Source organism: Rattus norvegicus, chromosome 8 (genome assembly GCF_036323735.1).
Source record: "Rattus norvegicus strain BN/NHsdMcwi chromosome 8, GRCr8, whole genome shotgun sequence".
NCBI lineage: Eukaryota > Metazoa > Chordata > Mammalia > Rodentia > Muridae > Rattus > Rattus norvegicus.
Genome location: NC_086026.1, coordinates 57,941,538 through 57,956,729, shown reverse-complemented (window position 1 = coordinate 57,956,729; position 15,192 = coordinate 57,941,538). Strand labels below are relative to the sequence as shown.

The 15,192-nt window shown below is 48.6% G+C and overlaps 1 protein-coding gene across 3 annotated transcripts in view; it reads left to right on the top strand.

The window, feature by feature from the left end:
* Zbtb16 (zinc finger and BTB domain containing 16) overlaps nucleotides 1-15,192 on the top strand; it is a 187,622-nt gene that overhangs the window by 116,778 nt on the left and 55,652 nt on the right. For all 3 annotated transcript variants that reach the window (XM_017595705.3, XM_017595707.3, NM_001013181.1), the window contains 1 exon segment: nucleotides 1,852-1,938. In XM_017595705.3, the coding sequence (XP_017451194.1) occupies nucleotides 1,852-1,938 (87 nt within the window).

Below are 15,192 nucleotides of genomic sequence, written 5' to 3'. Positions count from 1 at the left end.
CCTCATAGACATTTTCTTGGCTTCGTTTTCAAAGCTCTGTAAGCCTTGGGCCAGGTGCTTGGCCTGAGAATATCCCGTGGCTTTCGGGGACACCCAGAGGTGGTTGTCACAGGCCTCCTCCTGCCTCCAGGTACAACTCTGCCCCAGTCACCTGAGGTCCATGACTGTAATTACTCTAAAGTCTCTTCAGGAACATCATACAAGCCCTGGAGAACTTTCACTCCATTACCCAGTCAGCTCTTGTGCTGAGCACAAACTAGGGTACATATAGCCCGTTTGTTACTTGGGAATAGGGGGCCAGTGAGGCTGGGATCCTCTTGCACTAAAGCTCTGTACTCACCATTGACAAGAACCGTTCTTTGATGCTTAAGTCTCTGTGTTTTGATTCTTATTCCCTAAGGCACAGATTTTTAAATTTATTCTTTCAAGACAAATTCTTTCTTTGTAGCCCAGGATGATCTGGAACTCACCACGTAGCCCAGGCTGATCCTGAACTTATAATCCATTCTGCCTCATTTTCCTGAGTGCTAACCTTACAAATCATGCGTGCACAATCATGTCTGTCCAATCATGTCTGTCCTTGATTTTTTTTTTTAAACGAGTACTGGAACGGTTTTTTTTCCAAGTGCAGTTTGACATGAAACCCTGATATATAAAATGGGTAACGGGATTTGGTTTTGTTAAGTTGTTGCGAGGGGCCGAGGTGCTTGCCTAGTTATCCATGAGGCTTCTTTGTAGACGGAAGAGGCTGACGCTAAGGAGGATTGAAATGTCAGAAGCCGGGCTGTACAGGTGACATCTCTGTCCTCCCTCCGTTCTGTGTTCGGCTGGCATGTCCAGACTAAAGAAGGTGCTAAGGGGCAGCCTTGCTCTGGAGTTGTTTGGCTCACTGGGTCAGGTTATGGAAGACCCTGAGGTAAAACGAAGGGATTGAGAACCAGTACAAATGGGAAGTTTCTTATATGAAGAGGGGTGAGGAATTATGTGAGGATGACCAGTAGACGATCAGACCATGTAAACCCAACCTCGAGTCTTCTGGTGTTTCAGGCATGATATTGCAAAGGTCAGGATAGGTGAGGTTGGTCCCCACACAGTGGAGCAATGCATATTGAAGATGTTTTAAAGAAAAAGCACCAAGACTTGAAACTGGCGACCCTTAGGTGACATGCAGAAAGCTACAGAGCCAGTGGTGTCGTGTTTCATGCTGACATGCTGCCACCGTTGCTTTGAGCTCTGTGAATATGGCTCTTGCTTGGCTCTAAGAATATTGATGGAGTTTAGCTTGTCATAGGCTCCCACCGTGAGTCAGGCAGATACATCTGTAGACAAGATGATAATGGCTTCTCAGAGAGTCAGGCTCACAGGGTGTAGTAGTGACAGAAAGATGAGTCACCTTTCCAGGCTCTGAGGACACAGGTCTCAAAGTAGAGGCTTCAGTGATGACTAGAGATTTAAGGTCTAAGGGATTCAGGGAGGCAGAGGAGGTGTGGAGGAAGGCAGCCCCTTCAGAGAGTCAGCACAGCTGAGGTGGAAGAAGAAGCATGAACAAGTATGCCGGCAAAAGCTGGGTGCATCCTCGGGAGGAGTTTGGACACAATCCTCAAAATCCAGCAGAGCTGACCTTTCATCGTCACGGGGCGTCTTACCTAGACTGTCTTAATTTGTCTCAGTCATGCTGGTTTTATTTCTCCTCCTCTGGGAGAACCTGTCCAAGGCAGTCTGCGCTACCTACTGGGCCTATGTATTGTCTGAGTCTGATTCTTCATAGGTATCCTGGGTGTTCCCCTAGTACCCAGGACACTTCCCACCCTCTGGACTATGGTTCTAATGTTAACCATTTCTTTCTTTCAGCGGGTGCCAAAGCCTTTGTATGTGATCAGTGTGGCGCCCAGTTCTCAAAGGAAGATGCCCTGGAGACACACAGACAGACCCATACTGGTGAGTGTTCCTGACTTTATTCCCCGACCATCAAGTATAGTAGCACAAAGGAGGTCAGGGTCTTTGGTGACATCCTCTTGTTGCCAAACATGGTATCATCATGTACAGGGTCTTTGTGGATGGGAATGGTCTTGTGTAGACTCCTGTCCATGAGGCTGGGCAAGCATTACAGATAGGACAGTTCTGAGACCAGCTATTCTGAATTAGGCCCAGATTCTGTCTAGAACAAGCCAATGAGCTTCCACCTTCCCAAAGAGTCTTGCACACTCTTGCTAAGGACCTAAGGGTTCCGTGGTGTTGCCTAAGGTCCCCTCGCTAATGGTTGGAAACCCCTTCACACACTCTGTGGTGAAATTCAGAAGCCCTGGTGTAGCCACAGTGGCTGGTCCTCCCTCTGTAACAGTTTGAGTCATCACCTCTACATATCCACCGACATACAGGGATGTATTTGAACAGTGTTAACCAACAGACATAGAACGTTCTCAGATTCCCCGGTGCTGATTGCACTGTGTCAGCATCATCTCGTCACCTTGATTGACAGCTCTGTCACCTTCATGGCCAAAGTTCACACTGGTCGGTTGCTCACGCTGTGCCAGGCACCGTTCTCTTTTCTTCCCATGATCCCTCTTGGCTAGTCTTTCAGGAACCCTGTAAACTAACAAGGAGACTCCTCTTAGGTCAACACTGAAGAAAGGGACTCTTAAAAGAGGGCAGGAGCAGGAATTAAGTGTGATCCTTCAGAGGTTGGGGTACCCAGGTTTCATCCTGATTGGGGCAATTCCTAAAAGGAACTAAGGGTTAATTACTTAGTCTCTTTTTATTTGGGTTTCCTCATCAATTAGGAAAGTAGGAGGGGCGACTATATGGGCCTGTCAAATAGTGCTTTGTGGGATTCAATAAAATTATTTTTCCGGAAGTGCTTCCCAGAGTGTTTGGCTCATAGTAAGTATTTAGCAGGCAGTAGTTGATACAATTTAGTAAATACTTTTTGCATTCCCACAGTGTGTCCAGACTGCTAGTGGGATGTGGGATATGGTAGCATACACACGAAACAGACAGTTCTGATTCTCATGGAACTGAGGCTGCTGCTGGGACACAGTACGACCGACAAGCATATGATACAGTGTCAATTTAAAGTGGGTGTTGCCAAGAAAAAATGAAGCAGACGTGTTGTGGGGAGAAAATGAGAGGGAGAAAAGTGGTGTTTCAGATAAAACGGTCAGGGAAGAAGGCTTCGTTGAGGAGGTGGTGTTTGAGCAGAGGCCTGAGGTGAGGGGTGAGCTGCTTAGATGCCCGTGGGAGCAGAGGGACATGCACTTGGAAAGGTCTCAAGGCCAGGCAGGGCTTCATTATTTAAGAAGAGCAGAGTGAAGAACAGAGAGCGGAGTGGCCAGTGAGCTGGGTAATGGGTCCGGCCTCTCAGTCCTGGAACCTGGGTTTGACTCCCTGTGTGCTAGGCGTTCTTCTGAGCGGTGCGTTAGTTACTCGTTTTATTTTAGCGCTGTGACAGTGTACTTGAGAAAAGCAGCATTCCGACAGAGGGTTTATTTTGGCTCACTGTCTGAGGCTACAGGTCTGTCATGTCCCTCTTCAGTTAAACCTCCTTGGAAGCAGCCTCTCAGACAGGCCCAGCGGTGTGTCTCCCAGGCGATTGCAAATCCAGCCATGTTGACACTGAAGATGAACTATCACGAGGAGGAGGGCGGGGGGGGATGTTTGCAAACCACATGTGAAGTGCTTAGCTAGGAAATACAAAAGAGATCTTACAAGCTGAAAACCCAGTACAGATAACTAGAGAAGAAAATGGGCAAAGGAAATGTCACATAACCTCAAAGGTCGACGTAGCAAAGGACACATAAAAGGGTGCTCCGTGTCAGCAGCCACCAGGGAGGAGCAGATGAAACCACGGTGAGCTACCTCTCAGCCCATCAGGATGTGGCTCGCCGAAGAGACAGGGATAGCGGCAAGTGCTGCTGAGGGTATGGAAAAAGCAGAGCCCTTGTGTGGGACCAGAGGGAGGCCCAGTCACTTTGGAGGGCCACCTGGGAACTCTTAAGAGGCTTAGACATAGAGGCACCAGATTGCCCGGCAGTTTTGCTCCTTCCCGTCCACCAAAAGAGATGAAGCTGTTGTGTCCATGCAGAAACTTGAACGTGAATGCCCATAGCTTCCGTCAGGTCGAGGTGACCCAGTGTCAGTCAGTTAACAGGTAAGCAAAAGGTGAGGTATCCACGGTCAGCGAACGGTTTAGTTGTAAAATGGATTGACGTCTTGGTACATGCTACAGCATGGCTAAACCTTAGAAACACCTGTTGAGAGAAGCCTGACATGAAAGTCTGTGTGTTATATGGCCTTCATTCACATATAATGTCCAGAATGGGCAAATCTGTACAGACCTGGAGTACATTAGTAGGTGCCAGGGACTGCAGATGTCAGGAATAAATAGGGATTGACTGCTAAGGGATACAGTTTCTTTTGGGGGAGACAAACATTTTCTAGAATTGACCATGGTGATGATTATGTAATGTGTTAAGAACCAATAAACTGTATCTTTTGCAAGTATAGATAGACTGCATGCCATGTGTATCGTAGCTTTTAAAGCTGGGCGGATGTGTATGTGTATGCATGTGTAATCTGTCATTGTCAGGAACACACTTAACTGGTACTTTACACCTGTCACCACATTTATCCCCCTCCACACACACACGTAGATATACATACACAAGCTTGTATAGAGAAGGGGGAAGATAGTCCACTGGGGGATCTTGGGGAGAATTCCAGAGTTCTAGGGCCTCACGCTTGCTATGTATGCAGCCTACCACTGAGCTACATTGCCAAGCCGCACTGGGGTGTTTAGAGTGTTGGTGACTTGATTAGTAAGTGTGGAAGATCACTGTGGGCCTTGTGTTGGGAGTTGACCAGAGAGAACTCAGGTCTTAGGTCTTGATCACTGTGTGAGACACCACTCCAGCAGCCCCTTAGAAAAGCCAAGTGTTTCGAGGGTTGGTTGGGCTCAACTGGGTGGTTTTCACATGGACCGCCGTTGGGCAATAGCTGGGGCTGGCACCTTCTGAACATTACCCTGGGGTGAGTATCTCGGTGACGTCTCTGCCCACACATCTTACTTAGAACTCCTCCAGCTTGGCTTGTCAGCAGCACAGCAGCCTCTGTCTGTTTCTACAGAACACGACCTCAGGCTATAGAAACCAGGGAACACATGACACCAGCTCCGTTACAACTGGAAAAACAACCAGAAACACACAGTCTCACCTCTGCTCTGTGCCGCTGTTTAAAATGGTCCCAGGTCAGCCCCCACGTTTTAAAGGAATAGAAATCTAGACTTCCCTTCTCACTGGGCAAGTGGTAAGAGCCTGTAAGAGAATTGGTGGCAGCCATCTTGCAAACAAACAACTACTGGTCTGGAGGGGACAAAGGAAGAATAGGTTGGATTCTGGTAGAACTTTCTTACTGTTGGACCACACAGACTCAGGAACTCTGACCTGGGGTAACTGAGGAATTTTGACTCTACTTTGTCATATCCCTTTACTCTGTCCATCTGGACTAAATTCACAGCAGCAGGAAGCAGGGCTTCCTTTTAAACCAGAGTTGGGAAAGCATTCCTGAGGGCAAGCCTCAAGGTGGTGACTCTCAGCCAGGCCCAGGGACTTGCTGCTTACCTCCTGTGTCTTTAGCACATGTCTGGGAAGCTGTGTAACCTGGTAGGAACACTGGGGACCCAAAGGTGATCTGGGAACTTTACTTTCTCTCAGATACCTGGTGGCTTTCTGCCAGTAGAGAGGCTCCATCTGAGAAAAGTCAGCTCAGGTGGAGAGAAAGCGGTGGATGCTAAGCAGCTTCTCGCGAATTTCTCAGTAAAGGTTGAGACAACTAAGGGTGAAGGGCGGAGAAGTTGGAATGAGAGGCCAAGGTAGAAGCTGGGTATAGGCTGTGCGCAAAGCTAAGAGCTTCAGCTTCCTCCTAGTGCATAATAGGCCCTGGACGAGGAGCCTGTGGCACCCGGAGCCTCTCCTGATGTGTGGCAGGGTTCCTTTATTATTAATGGTAGGGTCTTCCTGCTGAGCCCTGTAGTACCCCTCAGGCTGCCCTTATGGTCAATGAAAGAACCTGTGAACTCCATTCATCATCTCTGGTTTTGAAAGGACGGTTCAGGAGTCAGAGTTCGGGCTCACTCGGCAGAGGGCTTACTGGCAGCATGAGTTCCTGGGTTCCATGCCCACCCAGCACCGCATACATGGGGCACGGTAGTGCATGTCTGTAATCCCAGAATCTGGGTGGAAGGTGCTGGATCAGAAGCTCAGGAATTATTTTCAGCTATATATTAAATCTGAGGGCAGCCTGGAGTAACCCCCAACACCACACACACACACACACACACACACACACACACACACACACACACACAGGGTGGCCCAGGGGAAGGGTTCCGAGGGAATATTGAAAATAATACTGACCAGTGTGGTTGTGCACAACTTTAATCCCAGCTTGGGAGGCAGAGGCAGGTGGATCTCTGTGATTTCAAGGACAGCCTGGTCTACATAGTAAGTTTCAGGACATAGAGGAAACCCTGACTCAGAGAGAGGGGGAAAGGGGAGGGAGGGAGAAGGAAGGGAGAGAGAAACAGAGAGGGAGGGAGGGAGGGAGGGAAGGAGGAAGGGAGGGAGGGAGGGAGGGAGGGAGGGAGGGAGGGAGGGAGGGAGGGATTAAAGCCTTTGGAAGAAGCAAAGTGAGGTGATAGGTGTCATCAGCGAGCTAACAGGCACAGAGGAGCCATCTGGAGAGGAGAAGGAGCAGAGACTGTGGGAAGAGAAGACTTTGCTGCCTCAACAGACTTGTTTTGCAGATAAGAAAATGGAGGCCCAGAAGGTACCCAGCAGGAAGTGCAGAGCTGAAACCTGGCCCAGCCCCAGGTTCAGTGCCCTCCCATAGCTCCTCATCACCCTGCACTGTGCCCTCCCACTCTGTCAGTGTGGCCTGAGCAGGTCAGAGAGAACCTGTGCTACCATCTCACTCAGGGCCCTGTCTTGGCCATCCTCATGACCCACTTAACTAAGACTTCCCCATGCTCTGATGCCCACAGCTTCATGTCGGGGTAGGATATAATTTCCCTGATTCAGATCAGCCTGGGCATTCCCTGACCAAGGGCTCCACACAGAGAGCGAGCAGCCAGCACAGGATTCTGCACAGGATGGGAGATACAGTGTCTGGAAGGTTATTATTAAGCCCCTGAACGTAGTAGAAAGGAGCTGCAGTTTTGGTGCAAGCGAAGCAGATGGTACCATCACCTCTCCCCCCCTTCCGACTCCACTTAGCCTGGATTTCTTCCATCCCGGTGTGCATGACACCCCCTCCCCCCAGATCTCCATGAACCCAGGCTGGCACTCGCTCGGGGAGGCCATCCTTACAGTGGTCGGGGGCTGGGCTCTGGCTTTGTTGTCATATCCTGGTTTTCTGTTTGGGTACAGCAAAGACTTGGAGGAGATAAACAGAGATCATTTTACACCTTTTATATTATGACAGATACATACTGCAAAACACTGCTGCTTCCAAAATGTTTGGGTTTGCAGAGCGCGCGAGGAATTAACCGCTAGGCAGCTCCCGGAAGGCTCATACTTCATTTACACATCAGAAGTTTTTTTTTTCTTTCTTCTTTTTTCTTTTTTTACCCTGTTCAGTCAAACCAGAGTGAGAAGACTGCATGCATGCGTGTGTGCAGTCATATGCACAACCAGGGCCTCTCCTGGGTTCAGTGGCAGGAGCATCTTAATTTAGTAAGTAGTTCTTTAAGTCCAGATAAACTGATAAATACCATTAATGGCTTAATTTATACTCTGGGTTTGAAATTTGACACTCGGACACTATCTTGGCTCAGGAAACACAAGTGGTTCTGTGCCCGAGGTTTTAATGACCGATCAGTAATATAAATTGCTACATCACTGAGCAGAAATAGCCTCTCCTTGTCATTTGATCTGGAAACTTCTCCGGCTAGGCAGCAGTTAATAAATTTAAAAATAATTACCCTCTTTATTCAAAGTCAAACTAATTAGGAGTGGGTTTTTTTTTTTTAACAAATCATAATGTTGTTGTTCAAGTCACTGTATGTTCCCTCTTGAGACTTGAACAGCCCCAGGGCAACAGACAGTGCTGAATGGCAGTAATGGGAGGGCAGAGGCGCTATCTTAGCTGTTGGGCTCCAGGGAAGTGGCTGGGGCAATCATGTCCCAGGGGGAAGGCAGGCACCATCAAGAAGGACGCTGTGAAGAGTCCCGTGTAGGAACCTTCAATTCTGAGCGTCCATATGGACCTGCCTACTATGGTGTGAATATGGGGGAGTTAGGGTCGAGGCCGGTCTCCGTGGGAGCCAGGCTGAGAGACAGAGAGTCAAGGAGCAGAAGGAGTGGACATGGGCATACACATGCGTGACCATTACGGGAGACTCAACATATGAAAGGCAGAGGGATGGGCGGAATGACATCTGAAAAAATAATTGCCTTCTTGGCAAGGGTGGGCCCTAATGGAGTGGCTTAGGCTTACGTCGCACGCTATAGAGGAAAGGTGTACATGCAGCCTTAAGTGTGGGGTGTGGGGGTACCAGTGGACGGTGGTCCAGGACTTGGTCTCTAGTGTCACACAATCTTAGCTTTGTCATTTATAAAGCTGGGGCTGTTTATCCTCTTTAAATCACAGTTTGCTCAGCTCAGTCTCAGGACCATGTGATGCTCGGTTTGTGTGGGGTGCCGTAAGGATTTGATCTGATCGTCCATGGAAGCGCTCATCACAGGCCTTGCATGGAGCATGCGGTTAGGAAATGGCAGTGGTAGTTACTGTTAGTGCCTCCCTCGTCCCCTTACTCGGTAGGTGGTGAGGAAGGACCACGTCCATAGTGATGGTGATAGGCAACTAACTGTGTCCAGCTGCTTTTCCATATTGGAGGTGTAGGGACTTCTAGGATCGAGCTATGGCCCCCAGCCAAGAGATCACCTCCAACATGTCTTCCATGAGGAAAGTAATGATAGAGCCTTCCAGTCTCCTTTGCCCCAAAGCAGGAAACGTCCTTTGAACAAGTATCTTCCAATGCCAACAGCTTCTAAACTTTGAGCTAATTCATGTGGCAGATTTGGTAGCTACGAAGAACCCAGAGTCTGCAATATCCGAAGCTGCCATAGATAACAAGACTGAACCACTGCAGAACTAGGGCCAGGATTAAGCAGGTGTTCCAGCCTCAAAGCGACACCAGGCTTGTCCCCTACAACATCTTAGGGGAGGCCAGGGGAATGCCTCTGAGTACGCAGGAGGATGAGAATTTCCTGGTGAGATCTCACACTTGTCGTCATTAGATCCCTAAATGTTCTGAATTTCCATCCTTCCTGTAGGACTTTCTACCTCATCCTACCCCTTTCCCAAAATGAAAGAGAAAAAGAGGCAGACAAACGATGAGTACGATTATTTCTGGGTTTTGCCTCCCCTGGTACAAGGAACTAGGTTGACCTAGACCATGAACTTGCCCCAGAGAAGGTTTTAGTCTCTTCTCTTGCTAGAGCCTGCTCCAGAAGTTCTCCAAGTTGATGGTCTCACTTTCTGTCCATCAGAAGAGGTCATTCAGCTGGGTTGACCCATCATTCCTTCGTTCACTTACTCTGAGTCTTAGAGCATTATACCCAGGGAATATCAGGTGCTGTGTGGATATAACTCATGGTGGTGAACAAAACTGGGTTCCTACCTTCCTGAAGGCCATAGTGCTTGAAGGACATGAGCAAGCAAGTTGAGCTTGGCCTTAGGTATGGGTACTCGAAGAGATGACCTTCATGGGTACTGGGCAGCTCTAGCCGTGTTAACTCTTCGCGACTAAGGCACATATTATTTCTCTCTCATCTTTGGTGGAGAACACTGAATCCTAGGGGCTTAGGGAACACCGGTCCAGAGCAGAACTATAGTGGGTGGTGTCTTGTGGTTCTATGTCCCAGATAAGCATTGTCCTCTTCCTGTGGGACCTGGACATTGAATCTGATATGCAGACCAGAGGCTTAAAGCCCATGCTTGGAGAAGGTACTCAGGTAAGAGCCAGTCAGTCAATGAGCCAATCAGTCAGTCAATCAGTCAATCAATCAATCAATCAATCAATCAATCAATCCAAACTAAAATTAGGACCCATAGGATTTCATTTTCAACCCAAGCTTCTCTCCCCTCTGACTACAAAATACAGACTTTCTTTGGCTGGTCTCGCGGGGGGAGGGGGGGTGGGGGGATGGGGGGATGGGGTGGGGGGATGGGGGGATGGGGGGGATGGGGGGATGGGGGGGATGGGGGGGATGGGGGGGATGTTTAGTTTCCGTAGGGTGACAAGGGAAGCCACTTAACCAAACTCAAATGTTTAGGTGCTGCTTTTCATGGACTTAAAACTGGCTCCAAGCAGGTCCAGAAGCCATGAACACACCCAGCAGTGGGGGCTCGGCTGTGGACTCTGTCTTTCCCTTTCAACAGGGAGTGGGTATTGACAGATACCTACTCAAAGGACCCTTCCTGCTTTAGGGCAAAGCAGGCTAGGAGGTTCTGTCACTTTTCCCATTGTTGTGACCTAAAGAATCCCCAACAAGAAGGACCTTAATGGCAGGAAAGGCTGATTCTGGCTGACAGTTTGAGGGCGGACAGTCCATGGCGGTGGAGAAAGCATGGCAGCAGGTAGCTTTGTGGTGGCAGGAATGTGCAGGTGGGACTCTTTGCTTCCTGACATCCCGGTGAAATAGGGAAGCAGAAGTGTAGGAGAGAGGTATTCACCTGCTCTTCACCCTTCCCTTCCCCCTTTTCCATTGTGAAACTCCAGCCCAGAGGGTATCGCTATCCACTTTCAGAGTGGATCTTCCCTCTTTAGTTCATTCTGTCTAGAAATGCCATCAGAGACACACCCAAAGGTGTGTCTCCTGAGTTATCTCAAGGCCACTCAAGTTGACAACTGAGATTAACCATCCTAGAAGTATACACGTGCCCAGCAGCCATTTGGCTCCTTGGATGCTGGGATCACCTTTCCTGACCCATGTCTCACCTTTGATACATCATCAACACTTAGGGGGAGGAAAAAAGAATGGGACTTGCCCTTGACTTTGATCTTGGTGGAAAAGCAAGCCCTTGTGTGAAGGCCTCCTCATGGAGAGGCTGGCTGTGGGAAGAATATAGAAGTAAGTAGCAGGTAGAGTCAAAGGGTAGACACCACCACATCTTCCCTCAAGATCACTGCCAGCCACCCTGGTCCATCTGCAACCTAGACCTAGCAGGAAGGGCAGACTGGACACCTAGAAGCCATGTCAGGCGGATAGGATCCTGGCCTCAAGCACTGTCTCCGAAAGCCCAACCCCAGAGGATGATTAGAAATAACCTTGATCTCCCTGATACTTTACATGAAATAGAAAAGGAAGGACCGGGCCTCAGGCTCCTGCCCAAGGTGGAAGGTGCCGGGGTGGGGGTAGGGAGAGTGGGGGGAGGGCAGTGAGTCATCTGACGGACAGACAGACTCCGTGCTGTCTTGGCAGGTTCTCACCATTGAGAGCATAATAGCATTTGACTTTTATAAATATCAGAGGTGATTCGTGTAGCATTTCACATGGTGTGCCAAGGAATTTAACACGAGGAAGCTCAAATCCCAGAATGGCCACAGAGCGTCATAGGCACTTTGGGAGGGAGGGTCATATGCTGCTGCTTGTACAGTCAGTGCCCAGCATAGATTTACTCTTGACCTAATTTCATGCTGTTACTATAAAGGCATGCTCCATTCCTAATATAGAGTTTTATTTTCCAAGCACAGATCTCTCGGCTCTGCGGAAGCTGCCTGCTGTAGAGTGGGGAGGGGTGACCCAGCTGTCACTTGCTGGTCTATACAAACTGCCTTCTCCCCTGCCTGCCCCCAGGGTCCCCCCCCACCAGCCAACTTCTGGAGGTACCCCTCGATGGCGATTTTTTAAACTGGAATCGATGGTCATTTTTAGAGTGGTTTTAGGCTTGAAGCAAAGTTGTCTAAAAAGGAATAGAGACTTCTGAGAGCGGCCGAGTCCTCTCACATGCAGAGGCTTCAGTCACTGCTGTCAGTGTCCTACAACGCCACAGATCATCTGTTACCTCCCTGGACTAAGCATGCCAGTCTACGGCCCACAGCTCAGTCTTCGTGTGGGTCATGTCGTAGGCTTAGACATGTATGTAATAGCACAGGGCAACCATACGGAGCAAACCCAATGCCCTGAAAGTGCTTTTGTCTCCCAAGTACCTTTAAAGAGTTACTTATTTTGGATTACGTGTGTGGGAATTCTGGGGGTGGGGGGGTCTGACACATACATATTCTAGCTTCCTCAGACATGTGTCCAGACACTATTGTTGGCATAGGGAGAGGCAGTGTGGTACTTGAAAAGGTCAGTAACGCAGGAGAAAGGAGAGCTAGGCTTCTATCCATTCCTGCCACAAACGTGCTTTATGACACAGAAAAAAAAAAAGATTGCTTAGTTTCTTTGACTCTCACACGAAGAGGGTGGGAACTGGACATGGAAAAGACAGATGTGGGTGCTGGGAACAGAGCTTGGGTCTGTCGTGGGAACAACACATGTTCTTAACTGCTTCACCAACTCTCTAGCCCCACACCCAACACTTTTCCTCCCCCTGTGTTTGATCATAAAAGATTGTTTTGTGTATGTGTGACTCTGGAAGTTGAACCTGCGGCCTTGTGCACGGTAAACTCTTATCACTGAACTCCACCCCCAGACCCTGGTGCTGGGGACTCAAATTTCCAGGCTTGTGTAGCAGTTGCGTGTACCTGACAACCTCAGTTTTTCTTTTTCTCCTTCCCTTTTCTCCCTCCCTGTCTCCCCTCCCACTGTTCCCTCCGTCATTTATCCCACACTGGTCCCAAACTCCCTATGTTAGCTAAGGCTAGCCTTCAACTTCTGATCCCTCCTGCCTGTACCTCCCAAGTACTAACATACAGCTCCACCCTTGGATCCCTACATTAGTCACGTGATCATTACTGCCTTGGGCCGTGTTTGGACAAATCAGTAGTGTTTGATTATCTGGGCATTGATAAAAAGACATAACCCAAGACAGGTTAGAGAAGACTCATCACCTGGAGCATCTACTTCGTGCAGACTTTCTGCTGTGGCCCTGAGGTAGGAGAGCAGTGGTGGACAGGACCCACAAGGGCCTCAGTGTCCTTCACCTCCTACCATGGCAGGAATAATGTCGGACACTATTGTTGGCATAGGGAGAGGCAGTGTGGTACTTGAAAAGGTCAGTAACGCAGGAGAAAGGAGAGCTAGGCTTCTATCCATTCCTGCCACAAACGTGCTTTATGACACAGAAAAAAAAAAAAGATTGCTTAGTTTCTTTGACTCTCACACGAAGAGGGTGGGAACTGGACAAGAAAAAAATGCTGTTAAGGGATTGTGTGATCCAGGGAAGAGTCTTAGATCTGATCTTGTATTGACAGTGTTGTGAATTCCACTCAGCCTATCTTCCCATTCTATAACTACATTTAGAAATATGTGGGTGGCAGTGAGGGCTGTAGCCCTGGCATGTATGTATAAAGCCTCTGGTCTAATTCCCAACATTGCACAAATTGTGCATGGTAGTACATGCCTGTGATTCTAGCACTCAGCTAGTGGAAGCGGACAGAAGTTCAAGGTCATCTTCAGTAATAGGGTTTTTTGGGGACCAGCCTGGACTACAAAGGTGTATACATTTATAGCTATGTACATATATATTTATGAGTGCAAGTGTCTAAGGAAGTCAGACGATATGTCAGATGCCCTGGAACTGAAATACAAGGCAGACGTGGGTGCTGGAAACTGAACTTGTGTCTTTCAGGTACCACACTGCCTCCCCCTCTGCTAACGATAGTGTCCAGCATCATTCTTGCCATGGTAGGAGATGACAACAATGAGGCCCAAGTAGGTCCTGTCCACTGCTGTTCCCCTACCCCAGGGCCGCAGCAGAATGTCTGGCAGAAAGTTGGTGTTCAAGGTGATGATTCAAGAAGCTTGAGTCTTCTCTAATCTGTCTTGGGTCAAGTATTTTTACATACATATCGCATGTGTGTACACACACACACACACACACACACACACACACACACACACACACACCTGTTGTAAACACTACAACAGTATCTGGAAAATGCCTAGGTCAGGACGGCTAGAGAATAGCATGTGTCTTAGTGGTGGTGACAGCTTCTGCTTTGAGGTCTGCAGCTTCTTTTCCTCAACCGTAGACCGTGTTTCTCTTGCTTTATTCAAAGCTTGCTTCATAACTTTGCACTCAATACATACCAAGTCCGCTCTAGGAGCTAAAGAGGGAAGTGAAGCGTTTGCCACTCTGTGGGGTTTTAGATCGCCTTCAGCACACGTGCACGGCTGACGGGGAGGGGCTGGGATGGAGGCCTTTTCACAGGTCCTGAGAAGTTTAAATGATGTGACCGATCATGTGGATAAGATCATACTGGAGACTTCCCCTGCCCTTTTTGCCCACAGGTTCCATTCAGATTACCCCACCGTCAGCATCCCCGTGGCCAGCCTTCATCCCCCGCAGGTCTCCTCTGTCCCTTCCCACTCCGCTCTCTGCTCTTGTTCTTTCTTTTCCAATCCCCTCTCCTCTCTCCAGGGCCACCCCTGCTCCTGCTGACAGAAAGGAGTTAGTAAAAACCTATGTGTAACTGAAATTTGAAAAGCCATAAATCGCCTTGTTTTTTCTAGAATGTTGGTAGCATTTTGATTTAATAGTTGGACAAACACAAGGGCCTATTTTATTCGGAGTTTACAGGCCTCAAGGCTGTTATTCCTCCAAATTTAATAGCATCGAAATTGCAGGGTTCGCTATAATTTGCCTATCGTTTGCTGCTCCGCCATTGATGTTTATTGTCAGCGAGATGGAATCTCAATCCGACTCACTTAGATAACATGTCTGTTAAACATTTAGATAATTGTACAATCATTAACTTGTCACATTATTTTAGAGATTCAAAACAGAGGCAGGGTAAGTAGAGGTACCCAGGGGGGCGGGGGCAGAGGTGGGTGGAGGAGGAGGAGCAGAGGCGGGGGACCTCTTTGGAGTTAGATAACTGGAGATGAGAGAATTGATTGCATGAGCTGCCGTGTCAACCAAGATGTCTGAGTTACGGAGGTGTGCACTGCAGAGATAGGACTGTGGGTTTTTCCCTTTCACGTTGCCTTCCTCACCATGGTAGTCAGGCTGCTGTTTGCCGACCTC